This window comes from Carassius auratus, chromosome 6 (genome assembly GCF_003368295.1).
Source record: "Carassius auratus strain Wakin chromosome 6, ASM336829v1, whole genome shotgun sequence".
In the NCBI taxonomy this organism is placed as follows: Eukaryota; Metazoa; Chordata; class Actinopteri; order Cypriniformes; family Cyprinidae; genus Carassius; species Carassius auratus.
In genome coordinates, this window is record NC_039248.1 from 12,978,833 (window position 1) to 13,001,731 (window position 22,899).

Genomic DNA, 22,899 nt, shown 5'->3' on the forward strand with positions numbered 1-22,899 from the left:
TTCACATGATTTATCCCAAAAATCAACAACCAAATGTTCACACTCTCCATCTGGGCCAGATAAAACACTTGAAATGTATGAATATACAATATCTTGCTAATTTTCAAGTTCATTAAAAATATTACTTCAGAGAAGAATCGACATTGCAACTTTCCACCTAAAAAATTCATAATCATAAATATTGTAAATCTTTGGTTTTAATGGTTAAGTAAACAAGTAAATCTACCGAGGCTACTACAAAGAAAACACTAGTAAGGCAGTAGTCATGTCCCCAGGGCCACATCAAGATTGCTCCGTGCATGAGATTTCAGTGGATTCTCACGGTCGTGGGATCAAGTGAAGTGTGTTAAACCCTCTGTGGAGCCTCACAGTTGAACATTTTGAACTATGGTATTGTATATTTTATATATAGACAGGGCTGGAGAAGTTGAGTCTCCAACCACCAGATGAATTCAACAACTACAAGAAAAAAAAGACCAGCACTGCCATGGCAAAATGAAGGCGGAGCTGAGGTTTCCCTCTAACAATGAACCAACCAATCACTGTCAAGAAGGGGGAATTCAGAAATCATTAACATTCAGAATCAACTTTACCCAGTGACAACCAAACAAATTAACAGGAGCTAGAAAAAACACCAATTATATTTCTAAAACCAGCATAAAGAGATACTTATTTACAGTTCCTCTTAAGAATAAAATATAAACTGCATGTGGAGGATTTTACAGTTATCCTAAAATGTGAAATACGAGTCTGGTATTAAATTAAATACATTAAAAAAATACTGTGTGGGCCATGTCATGACATCAAGTTGTTTACTTCTTTTATTTATAAATCATTTACAGTCACCAACGAAAAGTCGAAATACCATGGAGCTAAATAAAGACGTTCAGTCAGACCCAGCTGCATGCTTCAGATGTTTAGTGGAAGAGCTAGCAGAGGCACGCTAGTGACACCAGATCTACATCACACTCTTCTGCAAAATCAAGTAAAGGGCTTAATGAATTAATAAGATAATAAGAGACAACCTAATACTGACTTACATTTTTTTTTTAAAACACTGGAAATACTGCAGTACATTCATCTGTAAAAATCATTACAGCAACACTGATTTTTAGTTTTAGTTTAGGTTGTTACACCTGAAAAAAAGTTTTACAAGTTGTATAGAATAATATTTAATTAACAAGACCAACTATCTCTCCATCTCTGTTCTCCACAAGACTGAAACAAGACTAAAACCTTCCCAACCAGGCACACTGATTCATTTCACACGCACACACAGACAAACCTGTCAGCTATATAATCCTCATGAGAATGACACATGCCTGCCCCTGTTTTATGACCAACACATGTATACTTCATGCTGCTATACCAGACACTTCCCTCCATCACATTTGTGCACTACTGAATACTGTAAATCACTGCGCCTCTGTCTCTGGTGAGGTCTATACAACATAGTAAAGCAATTGATCAGTTGTTGATAATGTTTTTGATGAGGTATTGCTTTTGGAATAAAATGATCATGTTCTTAATTTTCAAAATGTGGACTTGTTCACAAATACTCCCCTTTGTAAGTGCTAACAGCTTCAGCAATGGCTTAAGTCGAGAAAGTATTTTGGGCAAACAGTGCCCTCTAGTGTGTATTAAGAGCTCTTGCATGGGAACAATTCTACTCTGGGAGAGCTGAGAATTCATCATGGAATCAATAACAAAAAATTAGTTAAAACAATAAACTCCTTCTTTATTGTCACAAATAATAAGCTATCACTTTCTCATAATGTGCTTGGTAAAGTTTTGTCTCTATCAAAAAAAAGATGTGAAATGTGATTTCATTTATATATTAACAAAAATTATTTGGGGGGTACAAACGTGTTTTTTTTCCCCTTTGTTGTCTAAAGTTCTAATGCCAAAGGTATAATAAAACCATTTATGAATTTTAAACTAAATTGGTAGGAACATGAACACACTTATGAAATTACCTAACTGAAGACTATTTTTGACTTATTGAGTAATCAACATATTTTATCATATATTGACAACATATTTTATGATATGAGTTAACAACAACTGTTTAACATTTACAAACAGTGAGTCTTTTAAAACTTTGTAAGTGTACGTTGGATAATTTTTGTCTTGAAGACTAGTCCCATAATGTTCTGGAATGTTCTAGACTATTATAGACTGTTACAGGAATTTATAGAATGTTCTAAAAACATTCAAGGCAATATTAATATTCTGAAGTAACTGTGAACATCTTCCAAACTTTAACAACCAGAAAGTGCTAAAACAATTTGCCATACATGTATGTGTTTTTATTTAGTAATATGTTTGCAACTTGGCAGATTGTAACACGTGGGCTTCTCTTAATAAATTTAAAGATATCTTTCTCAAATGATCTGAATTAACAGCAAAGTCACTTGGCAACTATAAATGTTTTTATATTAAAGCATAGAGGACATATTTGTGTGTTATGGAGAACATTTCTACAATTGCTAATTTTCCTAAGAATAAAATCAATAAATGAGCTAAACAGTGTTTACAGATCGTTCACGTAAGCTTGAGTTCCGGTGCTTTTGTTCCCTCTGAAGCTGCGACAGCTATGCGCATTAAATAATCGCCTGTACCATGTGACCTCATTCAATGTTTGTAAACACGCGTCAAGCACATGTGATCCAGAAGTGTTTAGGAACGTGTAAAGCGCGGTGGCCAATCAGTCGCCGGGGGAGTGTCTGGGGGCGGGGCTTGAATATTTCGCCCTGGAAAAATCGATAGGGATCTTGTAATGATGCGAGGAGACTACGTCTAAAGAAAGGAAAGTGAGGAGTTAGGTCAGAACAAGTGAAGAGTGCAGGCATCCGTGGAATGCAGATTATTTAGAAGAAATATTATATTGGAAAGCAATCGGTTTGAATGTACCCACGTAAGTAGAAGAATGTCTTATTATAAGATGAACAAGTAATTTATTTGTTTCTAAGACTGGTAATAATATAGGAATCCTTTTAAATGCCTTAATATTTTTAGCCATACATAATTTATAAATACTATCTGAAAAATAATATTGACGAGTTGATGTCATCACTTGAAATCTGAGATTGAAGTGTACTAATAATTATTCCAAAAGGCCTTTAAGATATATCGCTGCGTCATAGCTATTGCGTCAACAATATGGAGATTCATTAGGGAATTTCTCCTGCGTAAGAGATTTCGTAGATCGCTATTAACGTGTCGCGGCTGAATGTGACATAATCATAAGTGAGTCTTCCACTGTCTCATTAACTGCATGCTTCCCGTTCAAGAAAAAAAAAAGGATGCTGCGCGAGCGAGAGATGCGTTGCGTACATCACTGGCTGGAATTTAAGTGCGCACTTCTTGTCGTTTCATACCATCGCTGAAGCAAATCTGTCAAAAAGAGGAACCGTAAAGAGCTACCGTCAAGTAATAATAGTGAATTGCATATTAAAAGAGGCTTAACATACATTTGGTTACCCGTTTAACACCAAAACTTTTGTTGTTATAGATACTTAATAGGGCTTAGGACGTCAAATCTCAACACTACCTTTCTTCTTCAGCGTGTTTTACAATAAACTCTTAGTAGTTATTTTCTGGTGCGCACTTGACCAAGTGAGGTAAACAAATAATTAGCGCAATGCTCGATTTTCCCTCCAGGTGGCGCAATCAGGCCACATTATATGCTTCTTGTTTGTAGCCTGAAGTGAACAATGCGGTAGACCTGTAATTGTTATAATTTTGTAAATATGTAAATTTATGAATTAAAATAATAAATAAACCAACGACAGTATTAGACTCTTTTAATTAAAAAAAGATAAAATAGTGAATTTATAAACAATATTTATATATTATACCTTATATGTGTTGGAAATAAACCAATTGTTGAATGCAAGTTCAAATAATGTTTTGTGCATGAAAATTGTGTTTTAAAAAATAAATAAAAAAATCTGTTTGCAATCTGCTGACTGTATATTCACTGCAATATTTTCTCTTTTCCATCCCATTTAAATGGCATGTTCAGAGCCTCGATAAAGATGCCTTTCCCTTTAAGAGCTGGATCAGCATTGCACAAGCTGTCAGGTGCACAGAAGCAGCAAACCAAGAATAAACTGATGTTAGAGTGAAACAAGAAACTTGTAAACAAATATTCTCCCCTCCCTCTTGGTCACTCCCTGTACTTTTCTTTTGTATTTATTCTATTGACTCAGGTCTACAGTAGCTAGGTCTATACCTCTACTCTCGTATATACGCAGCAGTGGCAAGGAAAACAAAAACGAAACTATGGATCAGTACAAACTGTACTGACAGAATGGGGTTTAAATGTATGCACTGTAGCATATTTAATATTTGCCTGTTTTGAACTGTGTTTTTCCAGTGCCATCTCCTCTTGTGCTGCTCCTAGAAGCTGAATTCAGATGGTGCCATAGAGTACTTTATGGCATCTAGCACCATTTGAAATCAGTGTTCTTGGGTCGGTCTTGACATCACATGGGACACCTAAATGGTGTTGACTGCAGTGTTTGTGATCAATGTCTTTGCATGTCTGATTTGCACAAGTTTCATGAATGAAATAAAACAAATTTATTCTTATGCTACAAGTGTCTTTTTTCACCCAATCCAATACAACTAGCAGGCAATATAATAGTCTTAATACGGCCTCTGTTGGAACCTTTTCATGCATGTTATGTTAATCCATTTGAACTTCAGCAGTGTTACAAGAGATGTGCGGACTTTATAATTTTTTAAATAATATAAGATATAAGCTATCTGTAAAAATATCACTGATGGGTGATTTGTAATCATAGCCCATCCGAAATTCCAGATCTGCTAATCTAAACCAATGAGTTTATGTAGGGAACTGCCTGTTTGAAAATGGAAAAGTAGTGATGGAAAGCGAATCATTTAGGGAAATCGGTTCTTTCGAACATTTTGTTTCAAAATAAGCGGTTCAGTGATTCTTCTTAGTCATGGCGTCGAGGAGTCAGTTGAGTTGCTGACTGGAGAACCAACAGTCCAGCAGGTTTATGAAACTAGTATGATGCCGTGATAAGTTTATAGCTCCTGAGTCCTGTGTGACTAATTAAATATCTTTACGTGTATTACCTGACACATCCAGATTATTCACCCTGGACCTCCACTGCAGCACCAGCATACCATCTCAAAATTTGGCAAATGTATCGAAACTTTGTTTGATATAAAATAAAAGGTCAACACTTAAGTCCACATGTCAATTAAATACGTGTTTACTTCCACCAAGGCACGCGTGTATTCTAAACGACACTACTACAGAGTCCAAAATTGACCATATAACGATTAATTTCCACGAGGAAAGTGGAGATTCAACCATAGGCCTGCTCGAACTTGGTTCAGGAGGAACTGATGATGACGCAACAGCCGCTTGGCGTCACGCTCTCTCACATCTCAGTCCTTCACCGCTAGATGGCACTCTGTGACCTCAAAACGTTTCCAAAACCAGACACGCATGAATACGATTCTCCTCAAACGGTTGACTCCAGGCGAGCATCAATCTAATCTAATCTAAACCCAGATGAGTTCATTCTCATTTTTAACTTTGTACTTGGGATCACTTTCCCAGCATCTGTAACGGATCCCACTTACTGTGATTGCATTTAATGGTCTGATGGTTGTATTAAAACAGGATGTGCTCTAATGTATTCATGACACAGCTGATTGACCAACACTAAATGATGCTGGAGATATAGCTTTGAAAACCCTTGCTTAGCATATTCTGTTTTTAGTTGCTGTTAACCCGTCAGCGTCAATGGAGATTTCAATTCCTCTTTACACAGACAGTTTTTTATGAGTCATAAACACATATTGTGCTAAACAGGGCAGTTGCAAGGGGGTGCAAGGCCCTTTACAATTGTGTGTATGTGGGTGTGTGTGTGGGGGGGGGGGGTTGCTATAGTAACGAAGGGAACTTTAACACATCTGATCGATTGTGACACAGGCATAGCCGGAAACGTAACTGTCAATTTCGTCACCGTCCCTTTTTAGGGGAAAATAAATAGATTTTCACTAAGGTTCAACCAACTCTGAGTTTAAACTTGAACTCTGAGTTGACTTACCCTGAGATGGGAAACTCTGAGTTTTCGGTTACAGAACATCTAAAAAGAGTTGGTTTAATTAACTCTAAATTGACCGACTCTGAGTAAAGCACTTGCACAACAACTATAAAAAAGCCATTATCAATAGAGCACTGATATTACGATTCACCATCGCAACAGCTCCAGCCAAAAAGCCGTCTGCAGACTTCAGACTCGATACAAATATAATTCTTCTCAGTGTTATAATATCATAGGTGAAACTGGCACCACGTTAGATTAATGAACTAATAGCTAATCATTTTATGGTATCTCATGGGCAAAAAAAAAATATATATATATATATATATATATATATATAAAATAATAATATTAATAATAATATTTTAACTGCAATTTTCTTATTTTACACATGATCTGCCGACAGAGTAAGAAAAATATGGCAGTGGTTATTTACACTAAGTGGAATTAACATATTTTCTTAGTGATAGGTCTTATTTACAGTAGGCTATAAGTGCAAGTAGCTCTAGATGCTATTTACAGAAAAAAATGTACCATGAAAATCGTGATATATTCTATTTACCATGTAAAAGTAGCAGTTCTTTGCAACAGGCTAAGTGTAAATAATAATTAGATGCTAGTTATACTTTATACTGGCAGATACATTTGCACCTCAGTATTGTTATACATTAACAGGATGCAATAACAGATTGTAAATGATTATATTTATTACAATTATAAATAGTTATATCATTATTATTATTCGTTAGGCACCTTACTCCCACTTTTAGATCATTTTGTTCTTTTTTTATTGAAAATAAATTCTAATGTGACATGTGATGGGAAAAGTGAGAAGATCGAACTCGGCAAAAGCAGGACTCTAATAATCAATCGTGTTCCAAGTTAGTTATCCATTCCCAAAAAATTACTGCCTACACCATTGAAGCCATTATTCACATGTGTCGTATTTAACCTTATGTGAACAAGCCTAAGTATCTTATATAATTTTCTTATATAGAAAATCAATCTTTATTTAATGAATTCTTTTAATATTTGTACTTGGGACGAAAAAAAAAAAAGAAAAAAAACACTTAGTAAGAGCATTTTTCCAGCGTGCATCAAAAGGGAGATTAGACTGAAAGAAACTCTGGGTTTATCGAAGAAAACCTGCTCCTGACCAGGTTAGGTTCATAGAGTAAGTTAATGAGGTAACTGACTCTGAGTATACGTTACCTCTCTTTCAGAAACAGGCTTGACTTACCCTGCTTTCTCGGGTTTGACAAACCTCCCATTCAGAAACAAAAAACCTAGAGTTTCCCTCATTTCAGGGTTAACATACTCAGAGTTTTCACTTAACCTCCTTTTTGAAACATGCCCCAGGTAAGCCAGTGAATGATTTTACTTTGTATTTGAAAGTAAACCTCTTTAAATGTTTATATTATGTCTTTATATTTAGAGTACTGAGTGCACTTTTCTGTCCAGCCGTACAAACTAGCCTTGCTTAGCTTTCGATTAGCATCATATGTAATTCATGATATTTCCATTACAGCAAGATATGGATGATGATAGGTAGCCATGAATTTCAAATTTGGGGTTTTACAAACATTATTGGTGCAACCAACCACACAACAACTGTTTGGCATGTTAAGGTTAGTCCACTTATACTGTACGGTGGTTTCTTTTCCCCTAAAAGTGGGAGTGACTCTGTTCATAGACGTTCTATGAGGCTGCGCCGGTTGTGCATGAATTGCAGCAGGGCTATTATTTTAGTGAATGAACTGAGGATGATGTCACGGGCTCATGTTTGGTTGACAAATCGGTGGAAAGGGGCGTGTCATGACCGCCCAGAAGGGAAAAAAAAAATCGCAGTTACATATGTTACCTTGGTTCCCTGAACGGGGAACAAGATACTGCGATGACGTCAATTTATTGTCCGAATAGCACTTAGCACTGCCCCAACGCATACGGAAGAGAGCTACTGAGAGTGAGGAGTCACGTGCAGATTTGGGTTGATTTGGGCTGGGTCTGAACCATAGACAGTAAAAGAAAAGGACACAGCGACCCGGTTGGATTCAACAGAGAAAAATGAAGTCAATTAGAAGCAAGCACTTCCTGGGGGTCAGGAGTACTGCGCAAACTCAAACTGAGCTTGACGACATAGCAACCTGTAAGTCTTCTAATCACTGTGCCAAGAGAAATCTGAATCACCCACCGAATCTTGCAGAGAAGGCGAGCGTGAACAGGTGAAATTTTGGTAAGTATTCTGATTAATTATCTCCCTTGACTTTATGCCTCCACGCCCCCCCGATTGTCTCATAGACAGAAAAAAGATTGCCTGTGAGATTCTCCTCCTGTCCATACGGTAATTTCTCTACTGTGCGACAGAGAGTCGCTGGTTATGATGCAATCGTTAGCCTATTTTTTTACAAAAACTGCTTCTACGGGGCCATAACGTATGATACAAAGTAATGGAGCCTTTTATACATTTTCTTGTTTCTTTATAAATAATTAATGGACAAATGGAGTCTTTAAACACCTCAGATGTAAAGTTATTCTCTGTCAAAGTGACACCAAAATGAATGGGAGTCAATGGAATGCTAACAGCAGGTGGGGTCCGCTAGCCAATGTCGGCGCCCAGGGGTGCTTCAAAAAAATATGAAACCCTGCCCCCCTGGTCTGAACCAGTCGGCCATAATGGTAGGTGATGCTATCGGTTGCCAGGGGCAACACCTTCAGAACTTCACAGAGGCACGAGTCTCGTGACTAAACATTCCAGAGCTCTTTCATTTTTGCGCATTTATTATTTCAGTGGGACAGAGACGGATCTACGAATATGAGAAAGAAAGTAAAGCAATGTAAAAAAGATAAGGTGAAAGAAAAGGGACCTTACAGGAACAAGCTCACAACAAGCTCTCAGGCATCCAAAATATCCACCCATACGAGCTCCCGGCAGCAGAATGGCACAGAGATCTGGACCATTTACAGCCATGCACATATATGGACATTGTGAATTATCTTGTTTTTGGTGTAAGTTACTACACAATGCAGGAGTTTAAAAGCCAAGTCTTTGGAAAGTTACGAACAAGCCTCCAGGTTGTTGAAAACAGTGTTGTACTGGCCAAGGTAAGTTTCTTCACATGCGTTTTAGTATGTTGTAATTACATTGCATTTAGCAGACACTTTTTGGCCAAAATGACTAAGTAATTAACTGTGACTGTTTCGTTAACACTAGATTGTAACGAGATGTTCAATGTACACAAGCAGTTTTTAACACAGTAGTGACTTCCAGGCATGGTATAACAGTGCGGAACTGCGAGAACCTCCTCTACTACTGAGTTAACAACACACGTAAACAATCATGTTTTGCCGCCGGAATCCTGTTTTGTCCTATTTCTTTAATGTCAGTGAGAGTGAGCCATAGGTGGCACTCAACTGACACTAAACCTGCCATGGATCTGCCCTAAGCACCAAGTCAGTAGCTCGTCTGAGTTCTTTAACAGCCTCTGGAGTCAGGCCTTCTCCCTTGTCCAGCTCCTTAAACACATCTGCTTGATAAGCCTGGTGTACACCTATAGAGCGCAGCCGCGTCTTGTCCAGCGGCCATATTAGATTTCCAGACCAAGGCGGACGTACAGTATTTCTGCACAGCTTGGACGTCAACTGGGGACGTGACTTCAAAGACGGAGCAGACTTAGGCTCAAGATGTGCCGCGAGTTTCTTCTACTGCCAGCATCGCCACATATCCATGTTTCGCCTTTTTAGAAACTGTGGCGAAATCAGGGGAGGTGGGATTAGTGATTTCCACGTAAAAAAATTTTTACAACTGAAAGACATTGCATCACAAGCTCCCGGGGTAGGCTGCAAATTATCATTGAGAAAGACAACGGGATCTTCTTAACGCTCTTCGTGCACTTGTACTTGGCCTGGAGAGAGAGAGAGAAAGAGAGAGAAGGAGAAAACTCCGTCATCTCACCCTCTATGGGCCCCAGCTTCCATGTATCACCCCAAGCAACCGTATTATGCGGCGCCTCTGCAACCGCTGAAATAGGATAGCAGGGGTTAGGCGGGGGCCTACTCTCCTGGAGAAGGCTGACACCAAGCACTACCTGAGCGTGGTGTAGGCCCAAACATTGCACGCAGCTGTCATGAGTGCCTCCTCCTGCGATAAACCTGTCACACAGCTCGACGCATCTTATGTAACTCATAATTTCCCCTGAAAAGGAGTAAACTTCTCTTAGAAGGTAAAGTGGCTAAAAAAAACACTTTCCTATGGGAGACATATGATTCGCTTCTTGAAGGAAATTAAATCTGATGAAATAGCGTGCAGCACGCTGATATGGCTCACCTACGTGCGTGTTTGTTGGGGCGGTGCTAAGCGCTTTTCAGCCATTAAATTGGCGAGATGGTATAAGGGCTTCAGACATTCGTCACACCAAAGGTGTTCCCCAAAGCGATTACATCATCACAGCATCGAAGTGAACCCATGAGAGGGAACGGATTTTGAGTGGTTTAACAGTTTTCAATCTTTTTTTTTTAATGGGAAAAAGGTCATCTGCTTTCTGCTAATTTCATTTCAATTGGAAAAACAAACTATCAAAACATACAGGGGCCGATGGAGATTCCAATTCCTCTTTACAGACAGTGTCATGAACACGTATGTGCTAAATATAGCTTGTTGTCAGGTTGAGGCCCAGGAAATGTGCCACATTCATCAATGACAAATGCTAAATGGCTCTTGCCCTCTTAGGGTTAAATTAATGAATAACAAGGTCCCTCGTTTCCTTTATTTCAGGAAAATATATTTTATATTGCTGTATAATTTTAAGAGCACCATAAAAAAAGCAAACAACAATAACAACTGAATCTCATAAAACCTTCATTTCGAACAAGAAGTTGAGTCTATGCATAAACAGGGCAACATATTAAATGCCCTGTGACTGGATGACCCTATAAATAAAGCAGTTACTGGTCAGAGTGCTCAGACTTACTGCTTGCGGTTGTGTTTAGTACTACTGCATGAGTAAATACAAATCCATTCAATATCCTTTCAGTAACAATCTACTGCTAGCCTCCACCCAAACAGTGAATCATCTCCAGAACTGGTCTATGTGACTTTTCCAAGATGACGGCATACATGATATTCTTAAATATATATTTGATTACACACCATTTAACCAGATTTAATGGTTAAATCCCTCTCTGTAATATGTATATATTTATATATATATGTGTGTGTGTGTGTGTATATATATATATATATATATATATATATATATATATATATATACACACACACACACACACACGTTTCTTTTTTCTTTCATGGGTTTGGCCAAGGTCTCTGTTTAGAGCACACTGTGTAAATTATTCTCCAGTTAATGGAAGTATTTGGCTTGAATAGCAGCAAGTATCTCTGCCATTGTCCTGGTAACCACATTGCTGTGTGGTCTACTGCTTACGTAAAATTAATACTTTTGAGAGGGGGGTGAAGAATTACAACTCGTATTAGCAATGTTTGCAAATTCAGGATCAAGTTTCCTGTTACCATACACTCACAGAAAACCTGTTACCCGGCTGTGGTACACTGTCAACACCTCACTTTAGAACGCTTGCACTTTTAAAATGTTAAAACTCTCAAGTGAAAACATGTGCCAGGGGTTCTTTTGGGTGGATTCTTGGTAACAAGATGGGAAAATCTAGAGATTTGGAGTCCGTCATCCTGAAGCAAAAGAACCACACCCAAGTACTTAAAAAACAATCTTTATTCAAATATACAAAAATATCATCTGGTGCTTCTATCAATTACTGTAATATATGTGTAAAAGCCAAACATTTTGTAGCAAAATACAATAATTAATTTAAATAATAGAACAAAAAAATGTTTCAATTTGAGTGAATCCATGTGCAGGAGAGTAACACTAAAGCAAAGGAGCCGTCCGATTGATTGCCCTGTGGTTGAGAGTCCAGATAAAACACATTAAGGACAATAAACACGACACAATAACACATGAAGAACAATTATTTGAGACTATTGTGGCAGAACTAACTAACAACTAATGAGTGAATCATTGGATGAAGTCATGACAAAAGAAAGCTCATATTAAGCCAATGAAGATTCAGATATGGGTGGATACCTTGAGTTTAGACACTCTGATTTAGGAATAAATCTTCTTTTGCCCTCAGTTCTTCACCAGTATCGTATGAACTACGCAGCATTATCAAACACAGAGATACAGAAAAGACATTATAATGCATTATTTATTGGACACATTCATGTTTTGTTCATATTAAATTAGCCATCCGCTCTGCATGCTGTTTAAATGTAATTAGTATTTGGTCAGATGTTAGCTTTGCATAGTTATTTTTGTCATTTTGCCAGCAGCTCCAGACTTTCCTTTGTGACAGCACACCTTTTAATTAAAAGGTTTTTTTTTTAACCTACTACGGCTCATATAATTAATTTTCACGGGGTACATCAGCAATAATTTACTTGAGATTGAGGTTGTTTGCCCATTAACTCATGATGAGCATGCTGGGAATGTTAAGGTAGGAACTTGCATGGACTTTCTGAATTCCTTCAGACCAGTACAGTCAGTGAAACTTAATTTTCTATGATATTGTATAAGCTTTATTAGCCCAAAAGCACTTCTTCTGTCATTGTAAGAGAATCAAACAAAAAAAGAACAATTATAAGTGTGCCACAGCCACAAATCAAGCACAATGACAGATTGCTTTCTGATTGATAAGAACAAAATCAAAGTGCGTGTGTATTTTTTTGTCCATCCTCTTCCTCATTTGAAAAGATGGGATTTATGCAGAAAATGGCAAGAGGAAAGCTGATGTTAATGTGTGGATGAATGCATGTGTTTGTGTACAGCAGCTTGAAGTGAAGGGGAATGAAAGTCAGCCATGCTTAGCAGCGATAGAATGACTTTCAATCAATTGACAGAGATATACTCACCCTGTTTGTTTTGAATATTTACAAATGCCTATGGAGCATATGAAGATAATTTCAAATTTCAAATGCTTTGCAATGAGGTCAAGAACAGCTGTGCATCGCAATCAATGGCACCAAAGCATGATACCATACAGTACCACTCAAAAATATGGGCTCAGAACGATTTTTTAAAAGTTTCAAATTTCTTATGTGAAATGTTATAAAAATTTTACTCCTTTTTTTATGCTTCCAATTTTCAATTATTTAAAAATTCAATTTATTCCTGAAGCAAATCTGAATTTTTGGAAATGAACATTCAATAGATACAATATGTACAGTATGTAATAATATATGTACTCACATAAAACAACAAATGCTGAGGCACCTGCAAATGTTAACATACAAGATCAGTTGTGTTATTAGAAACAGTGAGACACGTGAACAAAAGGAAATGGACATTCAATAGATACAATATGTACCGTATGTAATAATATATGTACTCACATAAAGCAACAAATACTGAGGCACCTGCAAATGTTAACATACAAGATCAGTTGTGTTATTAGAAACAGTGAGACACGTGAACAAAAGGAAATGGACATTCAATAGATACAGTATGTGGTGGCCATCAGTTATAATAGTAAACATTCCTCTTATTTGGAACTTATATAAGACAAAATAATCCATTAACATCACTGACTGTTATATAATATGGTGAAACATGTTGTATGACAAACTAAAGTTTGACTCCATCTACAGTTACTGCATTACTTTCCTGAGGGTGTAGTCAGACATTGAATTCAGTACAGTATCATTGGATTCAAAGGATGAACTCACACAGAATGAAAAGGCGATTGGCTTCAAGTCCTCCTGCAATAAAACACATAATCAAATAACCATTACAACATAACCATAAGAGATAATTAGTGTTAAACCTGAAGAAAAGCTGGTCTGGACTCCTTACCATATAAAAGGTTGAAGAATGTTGTCATGTCTGTTGTTGTGACTTTGTTTGTGGTAGTGCTTGCTTTTGTCGATGTTATGATGACTGGAAAAAAATATATGAATACGTCATTATCTGCTTTTGCCATCTCCAAATCAACATTACACATTTTGCATAAACATCTAGACAATTCAGTTGATTTGAACAATGTATAAGGAATGCAAAACCACTGAATAAAGATCCACAGATTTCTGAAGAAAAGGAACACCCATCATTCACAAATTTGTTTCACATTTGGTCTAATTTGATGATGGTTTTAGCTACAAGTACAGTTCTCTAAGCAGAATGCAGCAGAGATTCCCTGGAGATCAGTGCAGGAAGTGCTGCCGATTCTGTACAGGTCTACTTATCACTCATATTATGAATGCACACATTGGGATATACATTCCCATCCATTATAACATTCAGAAGGTTCAGCTTCTGAGAAAAAATAGCAATCTACTGCTAGCCTCCACCCAAACAGTGAATCATCTCCAGTACTGGTCTATGTGACTTTTCCAATATGACTCCATACATGAAATTCTTAAATATATATTTGATTACACGCCATTTAGCCAGATTTAATGGTTAAATCCCTCTCTGCAATTCCTCACTTGTGATTGGAAGTGATGGGCCTCGGTGTGAAACTGTCTGGGGTAAATGAAGATGCTTACTCAAGCGTATAACAACAGATCCTGGTTACTATGAGACGGCTAAACCTACTGAGGAGTTTTAACACGGATAATGGGCTCATTCTTAGAATAACCCTATTGTATGTGTTCAGCAAAAAATAAATAAAAATAAATTATATTTGGACCATTTCTGTCATAAGAACTTGAGAAACCATCACATTCTTTGCAGTTTGTGAAGATACACTGTCTCTGTTGGAATGTTCAATAGCATTTTTTTATATAATTTTTTATACTTTTATTTACACTTCAAACTACCAACATAAACATTTATTTTATAAGTACATAATTATTTTTTCCAGTATTTCTTCCTCTCCTTGTTTTTCAGTCCATTTTGTGTGTTAATAATAACCACAACCAAAACAAAGAGACAATAAATAAACAATAATTAGATTCTCATATACTGTATTGACCCGAATATAAGACGATGTTTTTTCTTGGAAATACATCTGAAAAAACGCGGTCGTCTTATATTCAGGGTCTAGACTTTGACATGTCAATAATACACTCATGACAATAGATGGCACCAAAAACGAATAAAAGAGAGAGAGAGAGAGAGAGAGAGAGAGAGAAAGATTTGGTTTTCAAAAAGCCTTTTTCCAAAAGGTCCATCTGGAAAAAAGGGGGTTGTCTTATAATCAGGGTCGTCATATATTGGGGTCAATACGGGTATATATATTTTTATAACATCTCCAAAGGGAATGCATGGGAACGTATCCTGTTGCACAATGTTTGTGCTACTCACATGAATGATACTTCAAACCATACCAAATAACCATTACAACATAACCATAACAGATAATTAGCTGGGCTGGACTCCTTACCATGTGAACGGGTGGAGACTGTTGTTGTGTCTGTTGTTGTGGCTTTGTTTGTGGTAGTGCTTGCTTCTGTCGGTGTTGTCATGACTGAAAAAAAATATATGAATACGTCATTATCTGCTTTTGCCATCTTCTCCTAATCAACATTACACATGTTGCATAAACATCTAGACAATTCAGTTGATTTGAACAATGTATAAGGAATGCAAAACCACAGAAGGAAGATCCACAGATTTCGGAAGAAAAGGAACACCTATCATTCACAAATTCATTTCACATTTGATCTTATTTGATGATGCTTTTAGCTACAAGTGCAGTTCTCTAAGCAGCAGAGTTTGAGAGCACGCTATATGTAGCTAAACATTTCATCCTGTAACCTGGCCGGCATTCAAACTTGGCTTCGCTTTTATAGAAGAAAAGGGGATTTTCCTCTGTCTGGTTACCAAATCTAACATCAGGAACTGAACATTCAGTAGCTGGGGATAGTAAGGGAACTAGCTAAGTCATTAAAACAAAAACAAAGTAAATACTGGCAGATTGTAATAAACTAAATATAGTACTGAAAACACATCTCAAGACATCTGGCACACTGCAGCACGCATGGCATTTCAGTAATGTTAAGTTAACCCATTAAAATTTCAAAACAAAAGCCACTATACAATTTCACTATACAATTGGAGTGCCTTGGAGTTCTTGTTCTTAAAGATTCCAAAGCATTTTGTATAACCCAAGACTATAAAAGAATATCTCCCTGGAAAGAAACATGTACAGAAAATAACATACCGTTTTATTAATGGTTTAAGAAATATTTTTTTACAGATATATACATTTTTAATCAATCGGTTGTTCAATATCAGGTGTACCAATAAATGGCTCAATTTAGTTACCAAGTGACTTATTTGTTTTGTTATAATTTATTTTAATATTATAATACATATATAAAATGTAAAAAAAATGTAAGTAATCACTTGAAAACAAAATGGAGCGTACATATCTACATCTATCTGTCTAAAAAAAAAGTTCTGCATATTGGAAACTTAAAAGGGAACGGTAGTGAATTCCAACTCCAAGTTTTGGGCAATATTCTCCCAGCACTGCCAGGCACAGCTAGCCGATACTCCCCAACCCGCACTAAGATGGTTTCAGAGAATAGTATATCACCTCCCTAAAAACATCTTTCAACAACTGCCTGTCACCAGCAGGACTATGATGAAATGGAAACATGAGTCTAAGATGATTCTGTAGGGCTTGAAGGAAAGAGTCAGAGAGCGGTGAGTCACTGAAGACTTACTATTAAAGATCACTTCAACATATACAACTATAAAATAAATCAGAAAAGGCCTGAAGGACCTGCTGAACAAGAAGAAGGGGACCTTCAAGTAGAAGGTTACCTAGAAATGCGAGTGAACATAAACTTCTCAATAAGGGGACAAAACAATAAAATACAAGATAGTGAAAGGGCAATGCAATTCAACTGTGCTGTGCAAGAATAGAAGGATGAGTTCAGCAGTTTGAGTTCTGACATGCATTGCCCTGATGGTGATGTAACACCAGTGACCGAGTCCAAATACAACCTCAGACTGGTCAAGGGTCAGATCTTAAAGCACCATTACTTATACTCTTACTTAGAAACAGGTTTCCAGTGAAAAACAACTTGACATCCACAGTAAAAACGACAATACTATGTTATTCAAATAACACAAGAACAGCCAACAATAATATATTTGAATGCATTATTATATGTTGTAGCTAAAAATCAACCTACCTATGTAGAAAATAATAGCTGTTACTTCCGGAATTAGCTGTTGCAGTCTATACACAGCTACAGTGTGTGAAGCTAGATGCTGGACCAATGCAATTGTTTGTTATCGTTCAATGCAGCTAATTAGGACAAAAAAATTGATGTGATTGGAGTAAAAATATTATTCTAAAAACTGACCAATGCATATCGGAGGCGGTGAACTATACTCCCCGTATTCACCACATGTAATGAAGCTGTTGCCAACGAGGGTGTAGTTATCATTGCACGAATATGTAATGACATCATTAAACACAGGATTCTCGGGTCCAAACCTCTCTCCATGCTCAATTGGATCAGGAAAATCGCATTCTGACACTATAGGAGACACAGTGAAAGAGAAGCTGTCAACATTTCTGACTGTCAGGTGTTGATACTGAACGTGCATTAGGGTTATTACAGTACACTAAAATCATTTTAAAAAACTTGAATAATATAAACATGTTTTATTTCAGTAAGTTACCCAGGCAATGTTTACATTTTCAATTAGTTTTAACATGATGTATTTAAATAACTATAACTGAAAGAAAAAAAAAATATAAATATACTTTAATAAGAAACAAAAGAGATAAGAACAAAATTACTAAAACTTTAACTGAGATGAAAATGAATAAAAAAAATGCATTAAATTAATTAAAAATATCAAGAAACACTATAATAATATCTCAATTATATAAAAAAATAACACCGATATGAATCTACAGTAAACAAAGATGAGGACTCACATATACATTCAGCTTTTCCACTCCAGCCAGAAACAAGACATTGCCTGTGGCTTGATCCTTCCAGATCATATCTGGATTAAAGAGAAAAACAAGAGTCAAGTACAAGTATGAGTGCCATATGGACAGTAGGGGCCACAGCGTTCCTTACCCTGTCTCACATACGGGTTGTATGTAGGCACCAAACAATGTTCCATCACGGATGGAGTAGGTCATATGTGGTGAAGGTTTAGGTTGTCCACAATCTACCTCTGAAATAAAAGCCAACACAGCACAGTTTAGTACTTGATACAGTTTCTTTTAAAGGGAATGTCCAATTTTAGATGTCAAATTACTTTTGCAGATTAATTTCACTTCACTCCAGACCCCGTTCACACAGGTAATTGAAGTTGGACCTTTATCTCTCTCATATCCTTTAGCACATTCCAAAAGCGCTTCTGAATCGTCTGCGAAGCTATTCTTCAGTATGGATTCCAGTGACAAGACAAATCTGCCATTCATAGAAGGAACTGGACACTCTGCTACAACAACCACAATAAAAGATTTTAGTCAAAAGATTAGCATCAGTAAAATTTGTGTTTGTGTTTGTAAATGAATAAATTATATTATATATAGTTTGATCAAAAGTGACAGGAAAAACATTTATAGTGTTCCAAAAGATTTCTATTTCAAATAAGTGTTCTCTTTAAATTTCTATTCATCAAATAATCCTTTAAAAAAGAATCCCAGTTTACACAAAAATATTAAGCAGCACTCCTTTTGAATCTTCTCCATCAGAGGTAAATTACTTCTGAAAATCTGTTCAAAGTTTCAAACAGAAAAGCTATTTTAAATAGTATATATATTTTATTATAATATTTCAACATATCTGTGTTGGTGTGTTTTTGACCAAATAAATGCAGCCTTGGTAATCATTATAGACACTTGACAATTACATTGTAGCACTACCTACAGGTCAGTTGTGAAATCGGTCTTTGAAACCCTGCTCTTAAAATGGTATTTTTTCATTTGACTAATAAATTTCGAGATTCTAGACACATACAATTCAAAGAAACAGATCAATCCCAACCCAGGGTTGTCTCGTTTAGCTTTGTCTCGTTCATTTGTTCACGAAATTGCTCAACATGCTATTTTCAACGCTCTGAAAAGTTTCTGAAGTTGACAGATGGACTGGGTTTAAAAACAACAATTCAAGAAGTTTACTTTAAAATCAACTTACCTTTCCCCATAGAGACCAGAGAAAACGGCAGTAGAAGCAGTGACCAAGCCTTCACACTTGTCATCGTTATTAGAATATATTTTGTTCAGCAACAAACACTTGTCAAATATACAACAACAGACAGAAGAAGTCAACAGATTAAATAAGTTACACGGACAAAACTATTCCACATATTATCTTAATTTGTCACTTTCCCGCTGCAAAGGAAAAGAAAAACGGGCAAATTAAAAGGAAAAAACGCTACGTCTATTGGCGTGTACTACGACTGAACGTCTGAAGAGGATCTAGTGGTTCACTCGTGGATGGAACACGCCCATTCTGTGACGTAGTCCTGCCCTTCCCTCAGACCAGAGCCTAAAGACTGATAACACCGTTCACAGAAACTGCCTGCTGCTCTCTGAAATACGAGCTTACTGTGCAGCACAGTATACACAGTCTGCCGATTATATTTAAAAAATATTATGTAATCTCTTTACAGTGTGTAACAATAATTGTTTTAAACGAATATGTAGCCTATATGTACTGTATTGTATTTGTTTGATACACTGTTGTTGTCATTTGACCTTTATAGCCTACCTGTACTATTAGTTGCCTATAGTAGCCATGTACACATTAGTATCCATTTCCTTCAGAAATAATATCTAATATGCTAATTTGTTGCTTAAGAAACATTAATGGTTTTACATATACAGTATATAGGCTATACGATATTGCTTAGGCTATATATATATATATATATATATATATATATATATATATATATATATATATATATATATATATATATATATAAAGAATACTATTCTCATCACCTGGTGAAAATGCTCAACACTGCTGTATGCTGCTTGAAAGACCTTGTGTGCTCTGATGTTAACAAGCAGGCATGAGAAGCACATGATGGAGGAACACGTGAGAGATGCCCTGAATGAAAGCACATTCACTCTCTGACAGCAGGTGGCGCTAAACTGCAGAAAAAAAAATCAGCCTTTACTCTGGAAAGCCCACAAATTAAGCAGCTGCACTACTTTCTAAAACATACTTAAATTTGCAATGGTATTCATCACAGCCAAATACTTAAATAATTTAGACTTAATAGGCTATTTATTTTCAAACGTTTTTTTTTTTTTTTTTCATTTTAATCTGGACTACAACATGCCCTAGAGTTTTGATTATTTATTGTTAATTCACACTTTACATTAGGGCTTCATTAGTTAACGTTAGTTAATTAATTACTTAACATAAACTGCAAATGAAAAATTATTCAGAAAATTCATTAATCTTAGGTATTCCAATATTTAATACAAAGTTGCAACTGTGTTATTTAATGAGCTGACATGAACTAAGACTTATATTTTTTTAACAAAGATTAATCATTTCTGAAGCAAATGTAGCTATTGCTCATCGTGAATTTTAAAGGTACAGGTTGTAGGACCTGCCACTAGAGGGCGCACTATCAAAACAATAACAATTGCATGGTTTGATGACGCTAAGAAGGAGCATTTATAATGGGATTTGGTGTCTTCTACCTAACTGCTGACTGCCATCAATCAGACGGAAAGAAAAATCATGGATTTAACTAGAGTTCAACGATTTGCGCGAGTAGATTAACATTAGATACAAAGTCAATGCAAAGACTCAATCAGACTATAGATCAGACGCCTCCTCGCGCGGGTCTAGAGACACAATGCCCTGCGTTTGGCCTGTATGCCCCATAATACTTATCTTGTTGATCGTTATAATAGCATACGTTTTCTGTAAAGATACGAATCAAAACAACTCACCTGTCGAATAAAACACAAGCGAGATCGGCATCTCTTTCTAGTTGAAGTTTGTCGCGAAGCTACTTCGGCATTTGTCCAAGACACTGTTGTTATGTGGTTTCTACATCAGTAAAGGCGCTAACAAGTAATCAGCTGGACAAAATATATAACATTAGCCTAATGATTTTTGGATATTTTACTGCAAATATCTTACAAATTGTACATTTAATGGTTAACTAATGAGGTCTTATTTTAAAGTTATACCTGGTCTTTCTAGTTCTTTTGCACATTAATATGTGTAAAACTTTTAACTTTATATATTTTTCTGTATTGCTTTATTGTATTTAAATGTTCAGTTATTTTTGTTATAAAAAAAGGTTATTTAACCTGTTATACTGTATTATGGCGCCTTTTTAAAATTAAATTTCAATACTGTGATAATACTGTATACTGTGATAAAAGCATTAGCAATTAATCGCAAAAGGAAAATTTTATACCGGCATATCCCTAATATATATATATATATATATATATATATATATATATATATATATATATATATATATATATGTGTGTGTGTGTGTGTGTGTGTGTGTGTGTGTGTGTGTGTGTGTGTGTGTAAAACAGTTATCTTTACTCTTAACAAAGATAATAAGTAATAAGTAATGTCTCGAGAGCATCAATGAACTCTTAACCATTAAAGGAATAAAAATATGAAAATAGAAAAGTTCTCTACTATTTTATTAGTATTTCACAATATTAATTTGTTACTGTATTTTTGATCAAGTAAACGCAGCCTATATTGCAGCTGACTTTGAGATGTAAACTATGACAGAAACTTCCCCAGAATCTGTTAATGATTAAGAGTATTTATTAAGAGTATTTGTTTTTCAGCGTTTATGGAATATGTGAGTCAGTGTAAGGGTGTTCCCCAACAAGGGCGTCCCTCATGAAGCTTAACAGTGCAGCCTAATCAAAATGTCATTTTCTTCCTTGGTGCTCTATGTATCATACAGTACGTCTAACTGCTAACGTCAGTATTTGGTTATTTTGAAATTTTGAATCATGCTGTGTTTCAGTAACACACGGCTATTTTCAGTGTGTGCATGTGTGTACTTCCATAGAAACTGTGTTTATGATTGCTATAGTAACAGTGTGTACTTAACCACAAAAGCATTTAATGATTCAAGCATTATAGCTTACAGGGAACCCTGCCGGAGTTTATATAAAGATATTTTTAAATGTTTTTGAAAGAAGTCTTTTACACTCACCAAGGCTGCATTTATTTGTTAAAAAATAGAGTAAAACATAATATTGTAAAATATTATTACTACCTAAAATAACTGTTAAAAATGATTTATTCCTGTAATGGTAAAGCTGAATTTTCATCATTACTCCAGTTCTCAGTGTCAAAGGATCCTTCAGAAATCATCCTAAAATGCTGATTTGCTACATAGTGCATCAACTATTAATTATTAAAAGTTCTCTTCAACAATGCTGCAGTTTTTATTTAAAACTTTTTTTTAATAATAAAATCTCTTGTATTATAAATGTATTTACTGTCAATCCTTTTTTTTTTAAACTTACTTACCCCAAACTTTTGAATGGTAGTGTTGCCCAGTTTCACACAACTTTTTTAAAAAAGGACAATAATAAGACATGTTTCCTATTTATATTAGAATGATTTCTGAAGGATTATGTGACACTGAAGACTAGAGTAATGGCTGCTGAAAATTCAGCTTTGCCATTGCAGCATTGAATTAAATTCAAAAGTATTTTCAAATAGAAAACAGTTCTGTTAAACCGTAATAATTTCAAAATGTTGCTATTTTTCCTGCATTTTTATCAAATAAATGTAGCCTCAGTGGTGAGCATAAGAGAGACTTCTTTCAAAAACAAT

The 22,899-nt window shown here is 35.9% G+C and overlaps 1 protein-coding gene and 1 long non-coding RNA gene across 3 annotated transcripts; one reads left to right on the plus strand and one right to left on the minus strand.

Moving 5' to 3' along the window:
* Window positions 1-2,433: 2,433 nt before the first annotated feature.
* Window positions 2,434-4,599, plus strand: LOC113097203 (uncharacterized). Its single transcript, XR_003288796.1, has 2 exons — window positions 2,434-2,917; window positions 4,028-4,599. It is a non-coding gene; the product is annotated as an uncharacterized LOC113097203 (long non-coding RNA).
* Window positions 4,600-11,812: 7,213 nt separating this feature from the next.
* Window positions 11,813-19,468, minus strand: LOC113097212 (complement decay-accelerating factor). 2 transcript variants are annotated; one of them, XM_026262432.1, is made up of 13 exons: window positions 19,240-19,468; window positions 18,356-18,538; window positions 18,172-18,271; window positions 18,024-18,094; window positions 17,440-17,616; window positions 15,504-15,587; window positions 13,973-14,056; window positions 13,846-13,878; window positions 13,513-13,536; window positions 13,370-13,393; window positions 13,033-13,060; window positions 12,206-12,276; window positions 11,813-12,020 (listed from the first exon to the last, which is right to left on the minus strand). In XM_026262432.1, exons 1-12 carry the CDS (start codon window positions 19,301-19,303, stop codon window positions 12,213-12,215), a joined length of 936 nt encoding a protein of 311 aa, XP_026118217.1. In that variant the 5' UTR covers window positions 19,304-19,468; the 3' UTR covers window positions 11,813-12,020; window positions 12,206-12,212. The 2 variants fall into 2 exon arrangements, with proteins under 2 accessions (XP_026118217.1, XP_026118213.1); XM_026262428.1 differs by having other exon boundaries at window positions 18,356-18,541; window positions 19,240-19,461.
* Between the last annotated feature and the right edge of the window lie 3,431 nt (window positions 19,469-22,899).